The sequence below is a fragment of the Xyrauchen texanus genome, chromosome 33 (genome assembly GCF_025860055.1).
Source record: "Xyrauchen texanus isolate HMW12.3.18 chromosome 33, RBS_HiC_50CHRs, whole genome shotgun sequence".
In the NCBI taxonomy this organism is placed as follows: Eukaryota; Metazoa; Chordata; class Actinopteri; order Cypriniformes; family Catostomidae; genus Xyrauchen; species Xyrauchen texanus.
Window position 1 is genome coordinate 26,106,568 of NC_068308.1, and position 23,925 is coordinate 26,130,492.

Below are 23,925 nucleotides of genomic sequence, written 5' to 3' on the forward strand. Positions count from 1 at the left end.
CCTCTGCAAATAACAAACTGCACATGGCCACATGCCATCTCCAAGCCAGGGAGAATATCAGGCCATGGCTGAGAGGTGGGAAAAACAAGACATTCCGTGCTATGACTTGTTGGAAAGCATCTTCTGCTGCTAAATAGTGGCAAGTCGTTTATTTACATCATTATCAATTATGTGGATGGAGTTTAAAAAACGAATTTATAATGATCTAGAGTATAAATCAGATATAGTATAAATAGGGACCGAATAACAAATTAGTGAAGTACTACCCTAATATCAAAGAATCAGAAAAAAAAACATGCAGGGACTTTGTTCAACACAAAAGTAGCATTAAAGGGAGGAAAACAGAAATCAAATGCAGAATGTATAGCATTGTTACGTTAAACATTAACAAAAATAAGTTACACTCCCTAACCACATGCCCCAGCTTATCAAAGCCATCGAGTAATTTAGTGACAGTGTGTTGATGAGGAAATGTGACATTACCAGCGACACAAGACACAATGACAGGATTTCCACTGCAAACTTGCTTGAACAATAAGTCCAATTAGGGGGCAGGGTGTGTGACCAGGGCCAACACACCTATGAGGCTCTCACACATCAAGCTCAGCAGGTGCAGTGAGCTGTATTTAACTAATAACTAGCCAACAACAAACACAACAATGCAATGAATTCCTGCCATGTAGATGTGAGGTGTGTATTGCAAAATGCTCTTATGAATAAGCTTGTTCAAGATGCATTTATACACTATCTGAAATATGAATAAATTCATTTATGATAACAGATCATGTGTTTTGAGGAACACCCTCATTTGATTACAGTTGATAAACAATATGCAATGAACGTAATTCAGATTACAGTTTTTTAACTTATTATAAATAACCTGTGAAGTAAAATGTTTTATGTCTTCTATAGCTACATTTTACAAATACAAGCAAAACCTGTTTTAAATGTTTCATTTTCAGTAACTTGATATAATGTTCCTATTCAACAGCTATATCAGCAATTGATATGACAACTAGACAATATGATAGACTCTTAATGTCATTGTCAGCATCACACTTTTTTTTCAAGGCAATTTGCTGCTTTTATAGGGTGAATTAAGAGTGATTTGTCCTTGTGGCATAAATTAAAAACATTAGCCCAACACATGATACATTTCTGTAATACTGAAGATGTTCCCCATCAATTTGTGGAGGAAATAAGGTTATATCATAATAAAAGGAGGCATGACATACCCTTTTATGTAAACTGACCCAAAACCTTTTTTTTATATACATTTGGGTGATTGGAACACAACCCAAATGGAGATTGGGACGTCACATCTTATCATTGATTTAGGCTAGTGTAAACATATTTATTGAACAAATTAAGTCATACTTTGATATAATTTCATATGCAATATTTCCCTTTTCTGTTCATCATTATGAATTAACACTCCATGTTTATTTCTGTTCAACTTTATTACTGAAGGATTACAAATCCGTCCACAATTTATCCAGTATAAAGCTGCCTTTGCTCACTGTCACAGCAACCCCTTTCCTCCGCACAATTCTGGATCCCAAGGTCAGTATTATTTTTCTAGATGGCAAATGTTATCCCAGTGGATGGACCACTTACCTGAGCTTGAGGTTGGCCATAAACTCCTCCAAAGACACATTGTCAAGAAGCACAAAGTCCGCCTTTCCGAATTCCAGACTTTCGTGTTCTGCCATTATAATGCTTAAGAAATATTAAAAAAAAAATACCTGTGCGATAATTCTACGAAAATTGCGTAAAGTTAACTTGAATGTACAATATAATCAATTCGAGAGCGCCAAACTGAAACAATAATACATCTTCGTTCTGAATTTGTTTACTATTTGCCTAGACCACAATAAGTCGGGTTTTGTTCATGTTCCCATTAAAAGGAAATATAGACACGCACTGCCTGTTGACTGGAAGTTATTTCCGTCACTTTAAATTCTCACAGCTAAACGCTCCTCGGTTCGTTCGCCTTGAAACTCCTCGCAACTTTTAGATGATCCCGGTGTTTGAGAAGTGATAGCCCGCTACAGTCGTACCTCTCATCCTTGTTTCCGCGAACTGCACTCGTCTCGTCTACCATACGGCGGCTTCGGTAACTAACGACGAATGGTATCCTCTATTCTCCGCGCGTATGCCCCGCCTCTTTCGGGGCGCGAGCTAAACCGTTCGACACGAGCGGTTACCTTTGCGTTCTAAAAAGAATGAAAAATAAGATACATTTGACGTCGACGTCTAAATTAGGAGTCATTTGAGCGGGAAAGTTACACGTGAGTAGTTAAAATTATCCACAAAGACTATTATTTGTAACTGTTGTAGTCATCATCAATGCAGAATATGCTTGGAATGTACGTCTGTCCGTCTTTTGGCCATATAAGGCGATGGATAAAATCAACATTTGAGTGAACTGCCTCCGCGACACTTCAGAGAACTTCCAACAGATCTTACAACAGTTTTCACATTATCCCAAGATCACATTTAGAGGTACTCAAAAGTGAGCACAATGATGGTTTAACCCTATTCTTGTCTGTTGAAACATGAATGAAACAAATTTGTGCATCGTGCAAGGGCACGTGCTGGTAATGTTTCTGTAGCAATCTAAATACACAGGGACACGTTTAAGTTTAATGAGGACTGAAGACGTGGCTTCAGGTTGCTCTGTGCAGCTATCTGTGGCCATAGAGCCGTCCTCTCTGACTAAACATAATGCGATGACGCTGCTGCCCCCACCTGTCATGTGCCAATATCATTTTCTTTGTTATTTAATTCTTTATTTTATACACTGAAAAACATGTGGTGAAGTAAATATAGCAGAAAAAATTGTTTAGGTTAAAAATAACAAAATGTTATTGAGAGATGCCACAAAAATCCACCTTCCAAACCATTTTTTTACTTTAACTTTGATAAACCTATAATAATGATTTTATGCGTGTTCACGTCATATCCATACACAGAGAAAATAAGCTCTGGCTACTGTAGCGTTTGTATGCTGTGGGAGTAACATGAAGCTGAAAGTTTGTCGTCACAACAAACGAGAAAAATGTACCATGGATCATTAAAAGCTGCAAACCGGTTGTACAAACAAAGAAACGCCGAACAGAGCAGAGTCTACAAGCAAAAAGGGATGTATAGTTGTTAATCACACACACATATGTCTGTGTGTGTAGTGAAATACAATAATTATACTGTAATTGGTGCAGAACCTTTCACTTGCTAGCACACGCGTGTATTTTTCTTTATAACGGCAATCATTTATATAAAATAACTCCTTTAGTTCTAGGCTTGCCAAGGACACGTGAGTCTTGAAATGATGTTGACCACTGGTTGGTAACAATGACAATCTATAAATTAGTTACTACTGTGGTCTATTTGGCCAGAATATCCTGCCGTTATAAAAACTTCACAAAGTTTGACCTTATCAGACTAGCAATCGTTATGTCTAATGTTAACGAACATTGCCTACATTTTGTAAAGTAATTTATTTCAAAACATCAATGTTTTCAATAAGTAAACTCAACAGCATATGGTATGGCACTTATCTGCTCAGATGACATGTTTTCGGATATCCGTCTTTTCCTTGCTTTTGTTATTTATTTGTCCGTTCACTCTAATAAGATGTCCTGTATCCCTGTGTACACCAAATCACATGAATCCATGCAGAAGAGTAGAGCCGAAATACAACTTGCATCATTACCAGAACAATGCTCTTCCACAAGACACATGCAGTTTTATTTTTTAACAGCTAGAGGGCCAAAAGTTACATAGTGTAGCTTTAAGTACTTTCTACATTGAACAGAGTAAGTTAAAGTGTGAACTTGGAAATATTAAGTAAATTCAAAATTTTTACATAATTCAAATATTAATTCAAAATTGAATGCTCTAGCTTATATGTATCATTTATGATTGTTTACAATGTGTCCCAATTTACCAATCCTAACATAGAAAACCTTAAAAACATATTTATTTGCATTTTGATTAACTTTTCAAAGCTGGTGTTCCCAGTATGCACTTGAAAAATTAATGAGCTTGCATGGTTTCACTGTTTGCAAGTTGATTATACTTATATTGCAACTGTTATACAGTTTTTATTGTTGATTTTGTTGTTTTGTAAAGTCTGAAGTAAATTTTTTCTCAGAATTACCCATCATTCATGATCAAAAAAATTATCTGTTGATTGATACCATCATTGTGTTTAGTGCACCGAGTGTTGAGGCCTGCATCACAGCTCAGGATTTTGTTTCTATCACCATTAAATCAAGGTTATGTAGTCTAATAGACTACATAGCATGCATTTAGCTTCCCTGTGGATGGCTTCTATGTGTAGTGTGGTTCATGACTAAGTGTATTTAAAACTCAGTTAAATACATTAAAAATATTAAAATGTAAAGTTTACTTGAAACAAACTATTGGAAAGTAATCTTTTCTTGATAATTTCTAATTGAAGCCATCAAGAATTGCTTGTAGCCTTTGCTTGAAAATATGTTATGTTAAATTTACTAGCAGTTTCTACATGGAAGTTGTTTCCTAGATTTATTTTTTAAAGTAAAACCCACCACAGTATTTTTAGTTTATAATAATAATAATAATAATAATAATATCACATATTTTTTTAAATATACACATGACAATAATAAAATACTTAAACAATAGAAGTTGCAGTTAATAATATGACACCTGCACCGAAGCCATTTAATTAACCATTACAGTTCTCTTTACAGTTTAATAGATTATTTTAATATAATAATAATAATAATTTAATAGAAAATCATGTTTAAAAAAAGGACAATAAAATACCTTAAAAATTTAAGTTGGAGGTTTCAAAGAGAAGATAAGCTTTAGAAATTAAACTTTATGCAGTATGCATCCATCAAAACAAACAAAACAATGAATAGTAGAATTAGTACAACATGTTTTACTGCAGTTGTAACATATAAAGTCATACCTACATCTAGCTGTACTGCTAAAGTGGCCTCTTAAACTATAAATGTTCATACTTCCACTCTATTTTGAATTGGCATTTTCTTAGATTTTTCTCACCATAAGTAATGAACCCCCAAAAATGATGGTGTTGGATGAAGCGTTGGCCCAAGAACGACCATGGTTATGGGTCACATAAACCATAGCACCCTTGCGCAGAGTCGTCATGTATGTTGATAGATTCCCAACCGAGTTTGGGCCCTGAATATTGCTATGGGACACAGCTACCCAGTAACCGTTTACAACAAGCCACAGGTCCGTCACCCCGCTACCCCCAGTCTGTGTGGAGAAGAAGAATTGGTAGACACCTGAAACTGGAGCTATGAATGTCCCGGTGCGACTGTTGAAAGCCCCGCCTTGATTCACATAGACTTTTCTGTACACAATCTTGTTCACTTTTCCTGAGATGTGGGCCGGGTAGGAGGCGAAAAAATGGACATTTGCTTTCACTGCAAATCAGCAATAGAAAATGCACAATTAATTTTCATTAAAAGGTAGATTAAGTACTGAAGAATCTACATAACAGTAAAGAATGTTGATGCTGCTCTTTTTTTCCATACAATTAAAGTGAATGGTGACTGAAGCTGTAAGTCCCTAACATTCTCTCTAACATATCCTTTCGTGTTCAACTGAAGAAATAAAGTCATATGGGTTTGGAACCACATAAGGGTGAGTAAATCATTTAAACATTTTTAGTGAAATATCTCTTTAAGGACTGAATTTACTATGCTCCTGAAATTAATTATTTATATAGTGAAACAAATTACCTCTTATTTTGTTTTTCTTACACATCCAGGTGATTTTGTCTCTGCTGATACAAGACTCACTTCTTTTGCATTTTCCACACACAAGGGTGTTAATGTCTAAAAAAAAAAAAAGAAACAAAAAAAAAAAGATGGGTGTGCAACAGTTGATATGCGCACCCAGCAAAAAATTATGACTTCAAAATATCTTGAATATTTCTGAAAGACTTGAGCCTATCTTATCTTACCTGCACAGTACGCCAAATGGCATGCTCCTGGCTTAACAAACTTGTAGACGTAGTAATTTCCCCTGCATGCTTTTACTTGAATGGGAGGAGATTTGAACATACAGCATTTGTTTTTCCAGTTTCCACAAACTTTGCGGGTGACCACTCCATCTCGTATCCGTGGGTGCCCACCAACAAGCCACAATGGAGCGTGCGTACCGCACATGTCTTTCTTGACACACAGCTCAGGCATCTGGATGCTTTTTCCACGGTAGAAGAGACGGTACCAGCCCTTCCACAGTACACGACGGTCACAAGCAACATTCTTGGTGCTATAGTTAGTGGCTCTCCAGGACTGGTCCAGCACGGTATAGTGATAGCAGGGGTCAGAACTCTCATCACTGTCTTCCTCACCAGAGCCTTCATCTCCATACTGGGCGAGAGTATATAGCAGTTGACTGCTGCCTATCCAAGCCAAAAAGCAGAATACCCTCACTCAAGTATCAGATATCATTAATTCATTCATGCCCTCACATTCTTAATCATTTACTCATTGATTTATATACAGATTATCAATGCATCCATTACTTTGTCAGTTTTAAAATGTCTCCAAATGTATTTGGACACTTAAATCACACATAAAATGTATGGATTTCATTGCATGGATAAAAAATATATATAAAATAAATTGGCATCTACAAACAAATTATGCTAGCTTTTTTTTTTTTTTTTTTTTTTACTTTTCTTTACTTTAATTACTTTTAGCCAGGTGGTCCGAAGGTCATTTTAGACTAGAGGATGTATGAAGTACACTTAATGTGGACATGTTTCACTAAGTCTAACAACCAGATTTGTCTTCATTTTGAACAGTATATCATTTAAAATGTAACAAGCTTATTTTTGTGAAATGTTTCTCTTCTTTTTAAATGCATGCCACTTGGTTTGATATTTTGTTATCTAATGTAATGACATTATTGCATTTTTAAGTGTGGCTTAAGTGGCCACTGTAGCTACATTCATAAATATTTTCTTTCTACACCATAAAGAAATCATAAAAATAAAAAAAACAGACTGACCACTTTGTAGTGATGTTAAATTCATCTCCATATCTGTATCAACAGGAGTCTGTGAACAGTGCGGTAATGCCTATAACAAAACAAGGATACGATATACTAAAACACAGTATGCCACACTATTTACTTGTGTTTTACTATAGTATACTTAAAGCCTATCATGTGTCCAACAAGGTCAGGTGTGACTGATTAGAATATCGTTATTATACTCAGGATTTTTCATTCAACAAGCAAAGAGACATAAAGAGAGCTTTAATGTTACCTGGCTAATGGATTCTTGCTTTTGTTTCATTAATGTTTGTTCATGTTTTAAGTTTTCCATCTCCTAAATAAACAAACAGAGAAAGAAACACAATGCTCACATCACTTATAGAAAGATACATGAGCAGATTAATTGTACTATTACCTTATACACAAAAGCAAGCTGCTCCGGTAAAGGCTGGTCACCCGTATTCCAAGCTCTAAATGTGTTCTGGAAGATAATGTAATCATGAAATAACATGCTCTATGCTATTTTTGCACAATTCAGAAATGTTATGATATTAACCAAGTGGATCATTCTTACTGAAACATCTCTATTCTCTGTGCCAGCTGCACAGGCAAACAGCACGGCCAACACCTGGATGCAAAAGCCGACCATCTAAAGGTGAGAGTAAATAAAAATGCATTAGACATTGCATTATCCATCTTCACAATTTTATAAAGTTAAATAAATAATTCTTAAGTATGTGTTTCTAATTTGAATATAGTTGGATTTGCTATTAGGAGCCTAAGCAAATTTTAAGTTATGCTCTTGAGGTTTACAGCTAATTAAGTTTCTAATGTGCAATTGATTTGATGTGTGCAATCTTTTTTATTATTATTATTATTATTCATTTTATTCTTTTTTTTTTTTTTTCATAAAAAATTATAGGTAGTTGAAGCTTACCTTTTCACAGAGAGTATATCTCTACACGTTATGCAAGTCAACTAGGATAGAGTTTATATACAGCTTCATACTATGGGTGGACGGTATTGCTGTGCAAAAGGAAGTTACTGTTTTGACTTTCACACCAATATTCTCTTACATGAGATTCTGGTGACTGTTCACAAATAAGGTGCTAACATGCACATGAAAATTTGCCACAGGCAGTTTTTGAGCTCATGATGTCAGCAAAAAAATATGTATAAAAACACATTTTCTACTTTAAATTCTGTGTTAAATCCTACTAGTGCAGCTGGTCCAGATCCAAGTTTAGAGTCATGTGGGAAGTTTTGTAGCTTCTTTATAAATAAAATCAATGGCTTTAAATCCAAGATTTCTTCGAAGTTACACCAGAATTTCTAATATTCTAATACTAGTCCTTCCTGCTTTTCTAATCTTCACTCTATAAGACATTATTTCTAGCATTAAATCAGCCACCTGCTCTCTTGACGTTATTCCTACAAAGTTGTTCAAGGTGGTACTGGATTCTGTTCCACCTACTGTGCTCTCTATTATTAATGGCTCCTTACAGAAAAGTATTGTTCCATCCTGCTTTAAACATGCTATGGTCCAGCCTTTACACAAAAAACCTAATCTTGATCCTTCTGACCCCAACAACTATAGACCCATCTCAAAATTGCCATTTTTGTCTAAAGTATTGGAGAGGGTTTTTTTAACCAGCTATCTCCTTATTTAATTTCAAATGATATTCTGGATCATTTTCAGTCAGGCTTCAGAGCTAAACACAGTGCTGAGTCTGCAATTCTAAGAGTAGTAAATAACCTTTTACTATCTGTAGACTCTGGTAACTGTGCCATCCTGGTATTGCTGGATTTAAGTGCAGCCTTTGATACTGTGAATCATCGTATCCTTCTAAATAGGTTAAATCTTGAGGTCGGTATCCGTAATGCTGCATTAGAGTGGTTTCTGTCTTATTTCACTAATAGGAGTTTTTCGGTGGAACTCGGTGACTTTTCATAGAGTACAGCACCCATTACCTGCAGGGTGCCTCAGGGCTGTGTTCTGGGTCCAACATTATTTTCTTTATACATGCTCCCTCTCCATTATATTTTTGAGTATCATAAGGTCATATCTATCATATCTATGCTGACGATACCTAGCTTTATTTTTCTCTTAAAACGGGTTTGGATTCAGTCTCCACCTTATTATCATGTTTAAAGGACATTAAAGGCTGGATGGATGATAATTTCCTCCAGTTGAACCACAAAAAGACTGAAGTCATTATGTTTGGCCCCCCACAGCAGTTAGAAAAATTTAGCCCTTCCTGGGTCCCTTTCAAGAAAATACTTGTGACCATGTTAGAAACCTGGGGGTTATTTTTGATTCTGAATTTAAATTTGATAAACAAATAAATTCTATAGTCAGAGACAGTTTTTTCAGCTTAAGGGGCTTCACAAGCTTAAACGTTTTCTTATTTTTAATGATTTGGAGACCATCATTCATGCATTTATCTCAAACAGGATGGACTACTGTAATGCTCTGTATGCCGGAAATAAACCAGTCCTCACTCTCACGTCTACAGCTGGTACAGAATGCCGCAGCCCGTTTTTTGACTGGGACAAAAAAGAGGGAGCATATTATGTCTGTGTTAGGATCACTTCATTGGTTACCTGTTCAATTCAGAGTTGATTTTAAGATTTTTGTATTTTTCTTTAAAGCACTGCATGGACTTTCTCCTGCTTATATTTCTGATCCTCTTCATCCCTACTCTTCTCAGAGAATGCTCAGATCCTCCTCTCAGCTGCTATTGACTGTTCCAAAGTCACGCTTAAAAACCAAAGGTGATAGGGCCTTTTCAGTTCAGGCTCCAAAGCTCTGGAACACCCTACCTCTTTTTATTAGAACATCCACTACTCTATCTATATTTAAATCATCTCTTAAAACATACTTATTTTTTTTTTTCCCCCTGTCTGGTGACGCTTTGTATTATGTTGATATTTATTTTTTTCTTATATTTGTATTTAATTTATTTTAAATGTTATTTCATTAATGGTTTTTAGTGTAGGGGGATGTGTTATTTTATGACTGTTTTACAGCAGCCTTTGTTAGCACTTATGGTGCTTTTAAGGTGCTATATAAATAAACTTGCCCTTGACCTTGATATTTCCATGTTTACAAGAAGCTTATTGTTGATTAAAGATCTGTGGTATCATGCGTTGCTTAATACTCAGTCAAGAATTAGCCTGCTAATTGTCACAATTTTGATATTGAAATAAGGTTGAAACAGGTTCAAGGTCAAATTTAAAGGGCGATATTTCACACCAATCTGAGATTTTATTGAAGATTAAGAAAAGTTTAATTGCTTTTACTGATTGACCAGTATTTAGTTAATGATCCAACAGTAAGATACTCTCAAATTGTATTATAACACATAACTTGACTGTTATAGATTTTGCCTTTGCAAGCATCATTCAGAAACCACATGACAAGTCAATGGTTAGTGCCAAAAACATTTCTTGCATTATCAGCAGAGTAGTGACAAAGACTGTACATAGTAGAAGTTGAACTCCTTTTTTGTGCCAAAAAAAATTGTCAAAATATCTTAAATAGCTAATTAAATATGGTCTGCTATTGGTGTTTGATTTGTAAGTGTAAATTAATATTATAACAGAATGAATGGGATTATTTTCTCATAGAGAGAAGCAATGCAATTTGAAAACAAGGCAAAAATGGGTTCAAAATTACCTGGTGGTAGAAATTTCTGGACATTCATGGAGATCTAAAGGGTCATAATAAAGCATACATAGTTGTAGGAAATAGTTTTTAAAAAATGGATAGTGAAGTAAATTTCTATATGGCCTTCAAAAAAGTATCTGCAGTAACGAATCACAACCACAAGGTGGTGACCTCTAACATATTTCACAAAATTGGGCTAGAATAAATTTGCTGGACAGGAATTAAAGAACATACATTACAAATCTGGAAAGAGATAATGCCATATACACTTTGATGTACTTCTATAAACATTCTAATGAAACACTGGTTATGTACAGAAATGGTGGAATAAAACTGGTTTAATGTGTAGCCTAATCTGTATGAATAATGAGTAATATGAGTTAAAAGCTTTATTGACACCTCATTAAGTAGCTTCAACCCTCCCAGATTAAATGTAATCCACCTTTGTCTGATCTTGGTGTAAGAATTGAATAGTAGTCAGTAGGACATTGTGTTTTTGACTCACATTACTAAAAGGGATAGTTCACCCAAAAATGAATGGAATTCTGTAAATATTTTCTCACCCACATATTGTTCCAAACCTGTATGAATTTCTTTCGTCCATGGAACACAAAAGATGTTAGGGAGAATTACAGCCTCAGTCACTATTCACTTTCATTGTAAGATAAAAATATGCAATGAACATGAATGGTGACTGAGACAAACACATTATATCTAATTTTGTGTTCTGTTTAAAGAAGAAAGTCAGTCAAACATTCTAATGCCACACATGGTTTGGTACAGTATTAAGTCATTTGGCAGCAATCTCAGCATTCACTGTCAAAAAAAAACAAAGAGCAGTCGATTGCATGATTAGATAAGACCATTACAATCAGAGCAAAAGTCCACCCAGGAAAACTATGTTCTTGTTTTGATGTGCAACACGGGCACCAGCCTTATTACATAAGCAGGAGAGTTCAGTAAACAGCCCTTGGGAATGACAGACTTGCCAGAAAGAGAACAGCAGCCCTGACAAACAGATTAGATGTTTGCATACATTACAAACCCCGTGCTCACCCCCCACACAATGACCCCCCTCATCTCCATTCACCCGCAGACAAACATGTACACGCCATCATTTATGGCCTGCTATGAGGGCTGTACTTTTCCTATCATGATTCCTGGAACTGGCTACATATGGTTTGTCATTGCTATACTCACACATCACTGTAGATTCTAGCACATGAGCGGCTCTGCACACAGGGGCCTTTAACAGCTGCGTAGCATTGCACTCTGATGGATGGAAGCCATCTGCACAGTACTGCTTGAGTCTCTTTTTAATGCTTGGGTAAATATTCAGTCTTCAACATACACTTGTGTTTATATTGAAAACAAAGTGCCGCCTCCAATAAAGTGTTTGGACACTTTAGAATCACATTCAGATGTATGTTATAAAGCTAAATGACATTTATTTTAAAGAATAGGAGATCAACCATACTTTTCAAGTCACATTTTTAATATATCATGTGTTTGGTTTGAAATTATAAAAACAATGCATATACTTTAGGTATTTAAGTACTTCAAGTACTGTAGTTATACTTGAAGTTCATTCATCCACTAAATATTAGCTTTGGACTATGTGGTTAAAAGGTATTTCAGAAATGACTGAAAATGTTAAGTTAGGTCTTAGAAAAGATCTAGCATTATTTGTCTGCAGATGCCATCTGGTTTGATTTTTTTTATTTTATTTTATTTTTTTATTGGTAAAATGTAGATATACAAAAATGCATGACAAAAACAACACTGTCCACACATTTTATTGAAAATGGGCAGGAATTTCCCATGATTGTTTAAAAAGAAACAAATAATTAGATAATGAAAATTTAAATTTTTTTGTGCACTGCATGTTTAATTCAGAAGCCAGATACACAGTGGATATTATGGGCATAAACAAGCAATACATCTAACCTTATACGGAGTACCAAGTAGCATGTGTTTCATGGAATATGATATATTGTAAGGGGAGCTGTCTTTCAAAACAAGCACTTGTTTATCAAGCAGTACTTGAGAAGCCCTTTTCAAAATTAAACTAGCAGGAACATAACAGTCTCTAGAGATATACGGTGATACTGATTTTATCCTCATATTTAGCTAAATAATAATCATCATCATCATTTTGTTCCATCAAACTCCAGGTGCTGAAGGACAGATTTGACATGTTTATGGTTCATTAGATTCAGATTTGTTTGAAGTATATTTGCCCTATTTATTTCTTCCCAGGCTTGTTTTTCCATTCATGCCTCTCATTGTTGCCCTGTGAGATGTCACTTTCCATGCAACCTGTTAACTGAAACAGGGTGTTGCTTACCATGAAATGTAACCTTTGTCTTACTTGGCAAAGAATCAACATGTACTGCAGTAACTTGTGTCACTTTGTTTTAAAAACAAAATAATGGTGGACATCACAAAGTTGCAAAACTTGCATATGAATATACATATGAATTATAATGAATATTAGCAGAGATATTGCCAAGTAATCTTTTACTGGTTTGATAAATGATAATTTTCCATGACCAAATTATGGCTCCAATAAATATTACAAAAAATAAATATGGTACAACAGGGTTAAAGGCATACCTTAAAGAAAATGTGCTTTTTTTCTGGTCACAAAGTGTATTAAGATTGAAAAAATGTATTTCTATTTATATAAAATTGATGGAGCAACATCGTTTGCATGAAAATAAATTACAATAATGGAAGTTTTGATTATTTTAAAAACAACGCCACACGTGGGGTAAAAATTATAATCCAACTTTATTTAACCTTATAATTTAATAAATGAAGATTGCATCTGTACATTAGTTGTTGCTCAACGCCACTGATAAAAGACTCAACGAGCACTCATCTTAACATAATAAATAACAAGCTCCAATGCTTGACCGCCACTGATTATAACTCACACAAAATAAATGTAAACTCCTGCAAAAGAACTGGAGATGTTTCTTATTTTTTCTTATTCCAAAAAGGCAAGGCAAGGCAAGGCAAGTTTATTTATATAGCACATTTCATACACAATGGTAATTCAAAGTGTTTTACATAGAAGAGATTAAAATAAGAATAAAAAAATAAGAATAATTGAAACAGTTTAGAATAAAATAAAATACAGTACAAACAGTCGGACACACAGTGGCACACTGCTCATTCAGTAAATGCACAGCTAAACAGATGTGTTTTGAGTCAGAATTTGAATGTGACTACTGTAGGAGCACATCTGATCTCTTCTGGAAGCTGGTTCCAGCTGCGGCTGGCATAAAAGCTAAAAGCAGACTCTCCTTGCTTAGAGTGAACCCTTGGTATTTCTAGCTGATGTGATCCTAATTATCTGAGTGATCTGTTGGGTTTATATTCAGTGAGCATATCTGCAATATATTGAGGCCCTAGCCCATTGAGTGATTTATATACCAGTAATAATACTTTAAAATCAATCCTAAATGTAACTGGGAGCCAGTGTAAAGACCTGAGGACTGGTGTGATATGTTCATATTTTCTGGTTCTGCTCAGAATCCTGGCAGCAGCGTTCTGTATGAGCTGCAACTGTCTTATGGTCTTTTTGGGAAGGCCAGTGAGGAGTCCATTACAATAATCCACCCTGCTGGTGATGAAAGCATGCACAAGTTTCTCTAGGTCTTGACTGGAAACAAAGCATCTAATTCTTGCAATATTTTTCAGATGATAGTATGCTGATTTAGTTATTGCTTTGACATGACTACTGAAACTAAGGTCTGACTGTAGAGACACTGACTTGATTTTTAGTTGTTTGACCCCTAGCCTCAAGGTATGCATTCACCTTGAGAACGTCATCTTTGTTTCCAAACACAATGACTTCAGTTTTGTCTTTGTTTAACCGAAGAAAGTTTTGGCACATCCAACTGTTAACTTCATCAATGCATTGGCACAGGGAGTCAATGGGGCTGTAATCATTAGGTGATAGGGCTAAGTAGATCTATGTGTCGTCTGCATAGCTGTGGTAAGCAATTTGGTTCTTTCTCATTATTTGGCTCATTGGGAGCATATACAGGTTGAACAGGAGTGGCGCAAGAATTGAGCCTTGAGGGACACCGCATGTCATGGATGTCCACTCAGACTTATGGTCTCCTATACTCACATAATAACCTCTCCCTTCTAAGTATGACCTGAACCATTTTAGGACCATCCCAGAAAGCCCCACCCAGTTTTCCAGCCTGTCAAGAAGTATGTTGTGATCGACAGTGTCAAATGCAGCACTGAGGTCAAGTAGTACCAGTACTGATAATTTGCCTGTATCAGTATTTAAGCAAATATCGTTTATTATCTTTATGAGCGCTGTCTCTGTGCTGTGATGCGATCGGAAACCAGATTGAAAATTGTCAAAGTATCTATTTGAGTTCAAGAATTTGTTCAGCTGATTGAAGACAACTTTTTCAATGATCTTGCCTATGAAAGGAAGATTTGAGATCGGTCTATAGTTGCTTAATATGGTCTTATCCAGATTGCTCTTTTTCAAGAGGGGCTTGACAACTGCAGTTTTCAGGGAGTTTGGAAAACTCCCAGAGTGAAGTGAAGAGTTTATCACTTCTAGGAGATCTGCTTCTAAACAGTTGAACACACTTTTGAAAAAAGATGTGGGAAGTGCATCAAGGGCGCAGGTTGATGTTTTAAGGTGCTGTATGGTTTCTTCCAAGATTTTGCCATCAATTTCTTTGAAATCAGACATAGTAACTACTTTCTCAGGTTGTGGTTTGATTTGTCTGACCCCAGCACAACTCAAGGATGTGCTAATCACCTTTCTGATATTATTGATTTTTTCAGAGAAGAAAGAAGCAAACTCATTGCACTTGCTGTCTGAGAGCATTTCACTGGGAATCTGGCTTGGGGGGTTTGTCAGTCTCTCTACAAAAGAGTGTGTGTGTTGTTTAAGTTGCTGTTTATAATATTCGAGAAGAAGTGGTTGGGACACAATTGGCAAAGGTAAAAAGTCACTCCACAGTGAAAATGTATTTAAAAATGTGTTTATTTCCATTCTATATACATAAATTGCTTTATATGGAAAACATACAAAAATATTTACATTTTTTTTATTTTCAGGGCTAGCATCAGACAAAAACAAAACAGACAATAATACATATAAAATGGTCCATACGTATAAGGTTTAATGGTGCTATTTCAAAGCAGAAGCTGATGTACTACAGCAGGTAAGCTGCCAAAAGAAAAGGCTTAAAATGACTTAGAACAAACTATATCAAAAGCTTTAATTTATTGCACCTACACTTTGTATAGTATTTGCAGAGAGCAAAAATACCACAAAGTGGACAAAAGCCCACAAAACTGAAGAAGGCAACTGCTGAGAAAGGTCTTTGAGCAAACTAACTTTCCTTAATGAGGTATCTAAAATACTTTAGCATGTTTTACAGTAAACATGCACAAAACAATGCTCAGCACATAAGGGTTATGCTTTTCTCAAGTTCCAAAAAAGAGATTGTTGTTACAGTACATTCTTACTGGCTATAAACATGTTTAAATCTGTGAACACTTTCTAACGCCTTACACATTGAATGTAAAGTATGAGTACAAAACCAAAGATTATATTAACTTTTTTGGCCACAGATTGACATACTAAGTACAATGGCATCACAAATATGGCCATCACATATTTTTCTCAGCTTTTGGCTATTCTAAGAAAGAATACTTCTACATTACCAATCATGGTAATGTAGGTATTTAATTATGATAGATACTGACTTCAGTGTTATACTAATGTACATTATGATCCATCATGGGTTGCATATTGATGTTTATCATCCTTTCTTGGCCCTTTATTTCGGATCTAGAAGTGCTTTTTAGTTCCTAAGCAGAAGCATGTTGTTGCATGCTGGTTCCTATATCTAGTCAAGAGGGTCAATCCCCTTTCCTCCAAAACAGTGTGCAGAACTGCCATAGAATGTCACTCTACGGCACACTACTTCACATCTGGAGCTTTTTTGTCACAGTATTTCCATAGAAGAAAGAGTAGTTCAATGCAGATTAATTTGGCAATTTAGCAACCCCATTTTAAATCAGTTGTTATGGTCTGCAGGTAACACCGCCAATGTCTAATTTCTCTAAACAAATAAGCAGATGATATAGTCATGTAGCGGATGAAAACCATTGCATATGACTACTACGGTATTGCAGAGAGACTATATTGCTTCACAGTGAGTGAAGAGTTGGGTCAAGGCCATGTGGACACCCACCATGTCGATCCCACTTCATGCCGGTCATGGAAGTGTCCAATATCCCTCCTAGACGCTTCACACAGGTGCGTTCTTTTCACTTTGCCAGCCGGAATACAGCCAGGTCCAGTGGCTCTCGACTGGGGACACACCAATCATCTGCCCCCAGGCTGACTTTATAGTTCCGCCGAGCAGTCTTATTAAACACTGGAAGCCTCTCCACTGAATCAGTTGATAATGCCTGAAAAAAATAAAAAATAAAAAAGTGTTGTAATCTTTCAGGGCACAAGGCAAAATATTTTTTTCGATTTCCTGAAGGAAATGGCAGTACTTGCAAGGCAGCAACAAATCTGTGTTAAAGTTTTAGGAATTCCTTGGTTTGTGTAAATGAAATGTTATATTAGAATTTAAATTGAGTCTGTACGTTAAGCAGTTTTGACTGAATTAATTGAAGAGGTTAAATACGTATAGTTAGAGGTTTAAAAGAAACCTCTACTAGAATTACAGGGCTCCCACAATTCCAGCTACAATATCCAGAGTTTTCCAGCTATTTGTGATTACTGGATAAGGATTTAAAATTAATTTCATACAGAATGGACTCACTTAACACTTTATTAGAAACACCTGTACACCTATTTATTCATGCTATTATCTTATCAGTCAATCGCGTGGCAGAAGTGCATCTCCCATCAGAATTGGAAAAAATGTGTTCTCAGTGATTTTGACCGTGGCATGATTGTTGGTGCCAGACGATCTTGTTTGAGTATTTCTGTAACTGCTGATCTCCTGGGATTTTCATGCACGACAGTCTCTAGAAATTATTCAGAATGGTGCCAAAAAACATCCAGTAAGCGGTAGTTCTACAGATGGAAATGCCTTGTTGATAAGACAGGTCAAAAGAGAATGGCCTGACAGGTTCCTGCTGACAGAAAGGTTACGATAACTAAGATAACCTCTCTTTAAAAATGTAGTGAGCAGAATAGCATCTCAGAATGCACAACATGTCGAACTTTGAAGCAGATGTAGTGTTCCTAATAAAGAGCTAAGTGAGCATATATTCATTATTTCCATTAATTTTCTATAATGTCTTTGTCTTTTAAAGGCCTGTAAATCACAATACTCCAAATTCCTGGATATATTTATGCCAGGTCTTCCATGACTGTTGGAATCCTGGAGTAAAACCAATTCAGTACTGCCTTGTATGCGCTGTAAAAATGTGTTTCAAAGATCCGGTTTTGAACATACCTTCAGGTGAATGACTGCATCAGTACCATGACCCTCCATAGAGTAGAGCTGGAGATCACCCTGGAAGTACTTGGCATAGAGACGGGAGATGGGTAACCCATAACCGAACCCAGCCTGCAGAGACAAAAGGTGGCTAATAATATAAAGTGGAACTATGAACCTGGTGATCCTGTTTGTATTTAATTTGCAATTAATCAAATTAACAAATCATTAAGGATTTAAAGATGAAAGATTGTCTCACAAGGGGAGCCCTTTTCTTCTCATCCATCTGGGGAGTTGGTGCTGTGGAGTACATGTAACTGAAAAGATTCTCCATCTTCCTGAATGGAACTCCACCACCTCTGTCACTCATCTACAATGACAAAGAAGACATTGTTAAATCACATGGATCCTTTTCTGAGTTTAAAATCCTGAGCTAGAAAATGTAAAAAGAGAAGAATAACATAAAATAAATGTGTTTACAATGCAAATGCTCAAGTTCAAATCACCTTTATAGTAAGGTCCTCTCCTCCTATTGCCACCATAACCTGGATAGGTGGAAGATAGCTGCCTTCTTTATGATTTTCAACGGTTGCCCTCATAGCATTCTGAGAAAGGAGGCGTATTTTCATGACAACATTCAGCTTCCCTAATGCAAAGCATTGTTTCAGAACAAAATATCAGATGGGCTCCAGCTCACCTTGAACAGTTCAAAAAGCATATGGTATAGATGGGAGGGCACGTACACTAAATAAATAGGCTGGTTCCTGGTATTAGCTGTAAAACAATACAGAATATACAAAAGAAGTCATGTCAAACAGTGGAAAATAGGGAGAGTGTTTGGGAAATGTAGTCATTATTTTTGCAGTTCTCCTTGGTGACACTGATAGTGCAGAAATTACACACTTCACCTTTAAGGAAGCCTAGCTACTAAACATAAATGATCTAGTGCTTTGCTCTGAACAAATATGCATGAAACAAACCAAAACAATAGATGAAATAAACTTACTCCCTCCTATATATTGGGATTTTACAGGCAGGTATTTAACATGAACATTGTTCTTACTGTTGAGTTCCTGAAGTAACAGCTCAGGAGAGTTGAGGTAATATTGATCACACAACATCTTGGCACTTTCATATGCATCTGCATGAAAAATGTAATGACATCATATTTTAAGAAACATACCAGAGTACAATGTATTGACTAAACAAATGGGTCACTGATTTTGAGCTGAATGTTTGCTAGAAACACCCATTATAAAGCTAGATTGGTGTAAGTTTTCACCAGATCGAAAGCACATCTATTTGCATACTATACCTTTAACAACTTCTGCAACCTGACAACGAGAGTCTATACAGCCAATGGTATTAGGGTGGACTGGATTTGTGGCACCATCAAAGACAAGAGCTAAAACAGTGAAAACAAAGTCAGTAAAACTAATTTAAAAGCACAATACTCTAGGTATTATTTGGGTTTAATGTTGTACTTACTGTGCTGGTTGATAAGCATTCTGATGGATATCCGGCTCATGTAGAACCGGTCCAGGAAATACTGAATATTTTGATTTGTGACTGAATCTTGACCAAAGACTTCTTTATATTCAATCACACCCTGAGCCATAGTGGGTACGACATCATTGTGTCTGTTTCGGATGTTGACCAGAGTATCCACAAACCTGTGTAGATACTCAAGACGGTTAGACTATGCAATGACAAAACATACTCCTGTCTAATTTTTTTTCAACTTAACTCTTCTAATACTTTGTGGTCGTCTGGACTTTTCTCCAAGAATTCCAAGATCTCCATCAAACTCTGAATATACCTAAGCAAATAAACAAAAACATGAGGGTTTGGATTTACAGTATATTTAGAATTTCATAAAGGCAAAATATAATGGTGTTTGATCACTGTATTCATCAGGGGAGGCAAGTTTGTCCATATTTTTTAAAACAGCAGAATCTCTTAAAGGGATAATTCACCCAAAATAAAAATTATCTCATCGTTTACCAACCCTCATGCCATCTAAGATGTGAATGACTTTCTTTCTTCTGCTGAACACAAACAAAGATTTTTTTAGAATATCTCATCTCTGTAGGTCCAAAGAATGCAAGTGAATGGTAGCCAAAACTTTGAAGCTCCAAAACAGAGATAAAGTCATCATAAAAGTAATGATCCAGTTGGTTTTGGGTGAGAACATACCATCCATCCATCCATCCATTGTCAACCGCTTATCCTGTGTACAGGGTCGCGGGGGGCTGGAGCCTATCCCAGCTAACATTGGGCGAAAGGCGGGGGACACCCTGGACAGGTCGCCAGTGGTGAGAACATACCAAACTATAAAAATAAAATGTACCCATACTCTAGGCATGATCATGATTTCAAGCTTGATTACATTTCCTGATGCATTTGCAGAGCTCTAGATGCTAGGTGCTAAAGGAAATGTCATTGAAATCATGTTCGCCAAGGAGACTGCAGTCAAGATGTACTGGGGAAAAGGAGTTCTGTTCTTCACCCACACCAACTGGATCACTTAAGAAGACACAATATAACTTTTACGCTGCCTTTATTTTATTTTTGGAGCTTCAAAGGTCTGATCACCATTCACTTGCATTGTATGGACCTACAGAGCTGAAATATTCTTATAAAAATCTTCATTTGTTTTCAAAGTCATGCACATCTGGAATGGCATGAGGGTGAGTAAATGAGTTAATTTTAATTTTGGCTGAACTTCTCTCTTCTAGACAAACCTTTGTAATGTCATTAAAAAATAATTCTAAAAAGCACAAAATATATACTTTCCATAAATTACATATTAATAAGGTATGTTAGGGACAAATAAATTAAACTAGTAAAGGCATGTTTGTAAAAAGAAAACCGAGCTAAATCCATGAAAAACAACAGTAAAACGGATGTGCCACTTTGCATAGGCTACTCTGCATGGCAGACTGTTTTGTTTTGATTATGCCTACTTTTCCAAGTTTCCACTTTTCTTAAAAAGCACACAAACAAAGATAAATGTGACGCGTGAGGGCAGAGGTGGTGAAAGAAGGACATAGTTCACATCAGAGACCCTCCTGGAAGAACTAAAGCACCCACCCTGACGCAGACTGAATGTAGGACAAAGTTCACATGCTCTACACAATTAAAAGTTTGGCCCCGTCTCAAGTAGACCGGAGTGTTTACGGAGTTCGCTATAAATATCCAGCTTATCAACACGCCATCTAATCGCCTTTTAATTATTAAATACAAAAATCTCTTGTTGCTGCAACAACGCTAGTCAAGATAGATTAGTTTATACATGCAGTATCCTAATAATGTTGTATAACTCACCAGCTTTGAACCATTTGCACAGAAGAAGTGGTAAGTAGTCTTTTCGGGAGAACGTTGATTTCTTTCATGATGTTTGACAAACGTACAGGCAACTCTTGTCTCAGGAAAACAAATGAAGTTTTCTCACATGCGTTGGTAGAACCTGGACAGAGATGGCATTAAAAATTATTCTCAGGTCTTATTTTATTTATTTTTAAGAAAGAATATATATATATATATATATATATATATATATATATATATATATATATATATATATATATATATATATATATATATATATATGCCGTGCCTTCAAAACCTACGACACGTGTTAAAAATAAAAATGAACGATATGCTCGCGACTGAAATCCATCCACATTCTTCATGCTTAATGCAATTAAATAGTCCATATAGATAGGCCTACATCGCAGTGTCCCAAAACAAAGACGCCTGCAGCTAGCCTCTGATGCAACACTCAGCCAGTATGAGCTGACCAGCAGCACCACCAGTAAAATCATGTCTGCACCAGTCTGAACACAGGCAGACTGACTCAAAGAGCACAAACAATGCAAATCTGTATCCATGTATAGAATCATCCACATACTAGAGTGCATAATAATTAAAATATGGACTGGAGAGCCATTATAAAACGATATTATATATTATTTCAACTGAATGCACAAGACACGCTAGCTGGGGCTTATCATTGAAATGCAAACAATCTATATACGAACAAATAACATATGAGAAAAAGCACTTACCAAAATCGAGAAATTGTTTCATTGATAGTGGAGAAGGAGAAAATTTGGAAAAGCGTTCGATGTGTTGTGGCGCATTGGCCAAAGAAGCATTCTTCATAATAAACCTGACGAACTTCATTTCGATGACTGGGTTAACACTGATATATAACAGATATAGCCAAACTAAAGATGCAGAAATCCAGTTCTTCAATAGCTGTGTTGTTTATAATGCATGAATGCGATTCATATGATGGTGTAAGGCCCATCTGTTCCCGAGTACACTCAACGACCAATCAGAATCCGAGTTTTCTATTACTAATCCAGATTCGTCCAATAGCATGTGGAGGCGGAGCAACGTGCTACGCATGAGCCTAAATAATAATTCATTTTCGGGACATAAGCACGTGTAGGCTATAGCCTAACCCTCGAATACGGTGTGTGTTGCGGTCACGAATTATGTTCTTTACATCACAAACTGTGACTATGACTATTATTTAAATCATGAAAGCTAAAGGCAGAAAAATTGGTTGACATGGTTATGTTTTTAAAGGCTATATTATATTTGACACTGTCATAATTACAACCAGTGGACCATTCAGTTTGAATCCTTTCTCTAATTTTAATGAATAGTTTATTAGATTTCCATCAATTTAGCAAGACCATTTTATCTTTGCAGAAATATAGGCATATGGCAAGAAATGTAAAACATGAATGTGCATGTATAGTTTCACTGAAATAAAAAGTCAATTTTCTTATTTGTAACAAATATTTCCCGAAATCATAGTGAAATTTAAATATATTCATAAATGCCCAAATATATGAATGGCCATATATCACATGTGTGGGTTGACAGGAATTCAGTAAAGCCTTTTTTAAACTGTCTTGTACCAATTATCTTTTTCAGGAGTGGGGAAAATTCATAATGTGCACATGCAGTAATTTTCCTAGCTAAGTGTTTATGTTTTTAATGGTGTATGCATGGATGGGAACATTATGTCTCATTCAAAAGTTAAAGACCAAAGCCTTTTTTTTTCTCTCGATAAAAAGCAACTCAGTCATATATATTTTACACTCTCCTTCCAGCCTGCAGTTAGCTAAGCAAGTCATAAATATGTTTTATGATATATTTATGGGCAATTTTATGAGCATAGATGTATGATAACTGTCTGTATTTAGAAATTAATAAACCCTCGGAAATTACACAGCAGATTCCATATGCATTTAGTATAATTATGGACATGGACTTATGATTGTTTTCTTTCAATAGATGCCTAGAGAAGTCAACGTGTAGTGGCTCATTCCATGATTAAATAATTGCATAGAACGTTTCTTTCCCATGTTCAAAACATACATCTCCACGCTCACCCAGAGCTCAACTGCACCACTTTGTGGTCATTGTAGGAATATTTTTTTAACCTTCCATCACAATTGGCGGGGCCTGGGTAGCTCAGCAAGTAAAGACGCTGACTACCACCCCTGGAGTCGCAAGTTGGAATTCAGGGTGTGCTGAGTGACTCCAGCAAGGTCTCCTAAGCAACCACATTGGCCCGGTTGCTAGTGAGGGTAGATTCACATGGGGTAACCTCCATGTGGTCATCATAATGTGGTTTGCTCTTGGTAGGGCACGTGGTGAGTTGTGCCACGAAGAGTAGCATGAAGCCTCTATATGCGCTAGGTCTCTGGTAATGCGCACAACAAGCCACGAGATAAAATGCATGGA

At 36.1% G+C, this 23,925-nt stretch overlaps 3 protein-coding genes across 4 annotated transcripts in view; all 3 read right to left on the minus strand.

The window, feature by feature from the left end:
- The window catches only part of myo1d (myosin 1D), a 98,576-nt gene extending 96,476 nt beyond the window's left edge, over positions 1-2,100 (minus strand). Inside the window, exon 1 of the mRNA XM_052102821.1 lies at positions 1,618-2,100. Within this exon, the coding sequence (XP_051958781.1) occupies positions 1,618-1,712 (95 nt within the window). The 5' untranslated portion in view covers positions 1,713-2,100. The remainder of the gene's footprint in view (positions 1-1,617) is intronic.
- Positions 2,101-4,673: 2,573 nt separating this feature from the next.
- Positions 4,674-11,923, minus strand: LOC127626788 (uncharacterized). Of its 2 annotated transcripts, XM_052102822.1 has the most exons (9): positions 11,903-11,923; positions 10,712-10,745; positions 7,607-7,681; positions 7,448-7,513; positions 7,304-7,366; positions 7,045-7,114; positions 5,990-6,433; positions 5,766-5,861; positions 4,674-5,447 (listed from the first exon to the last, which is right to left on the minus strand). In XM_052102822.1, the coding sequence occupies exons 2-9, from the start codon at positions 10,733-10,735 to the stop codon at positions 5,044-5,046; spliced, it is 1,242 nt and encodes a 413-aa protein (XP_051958782.1). In that variant the 5' UTR covers positions 10,736-10,745; positions 11,903-11,923; the 3' UTR covers positions 4,674-5,043. The 2 variants fall into 2 exon arrangements, with proteins under 2 accessions (XP_051958782.1, XP_051958783.1); XM_052102823.1 differs by lacking the exons at positions 10,712-10,745; positions 11,903-11,923 and adding an exon at positions 7,970-8,090 and having other exon boundaries at positions 4,678-5,447.
- Positions 11,924-15,719: 3,796 nt separating this feature from the next.
- LOC127627095 (pyruvate dehydrogenase (acetyl-transferring) kinase isozyme 2, mitochondrial-like) lies at positions 15,720-22,458 on the minus strand. Its single transcript, XM_052103340.1, has 11 exons — positions 22,227-22,458; positions 21,484-21,625; positions 19,904-19,975; positions 19,645-19,829; positions 19,472-19,561; positions 19,220-19,297; positions 18,854-18,930; positions 18,663-18,761; positions 18,416-18,526; positions 18,175-18,288; positions 15,720-17,170 (listed from the first exon to the last, which is right to left on the minus strand). The coding sequence occupies exons 1-11, from the start codon at positions 22,342-22,344 to the stop codon at positions 17,027-17,029; spliced, it is 1,230 nt and encodes a 409-aa protein (XP_051959300.1). The 5' UTR covers positions 22,345-22,458; the 3' UTR covers positions 15,720-17,026.
- Between the last annotated feature and the right edge of the window lie 1,467 nt (positions 22,459-23,925).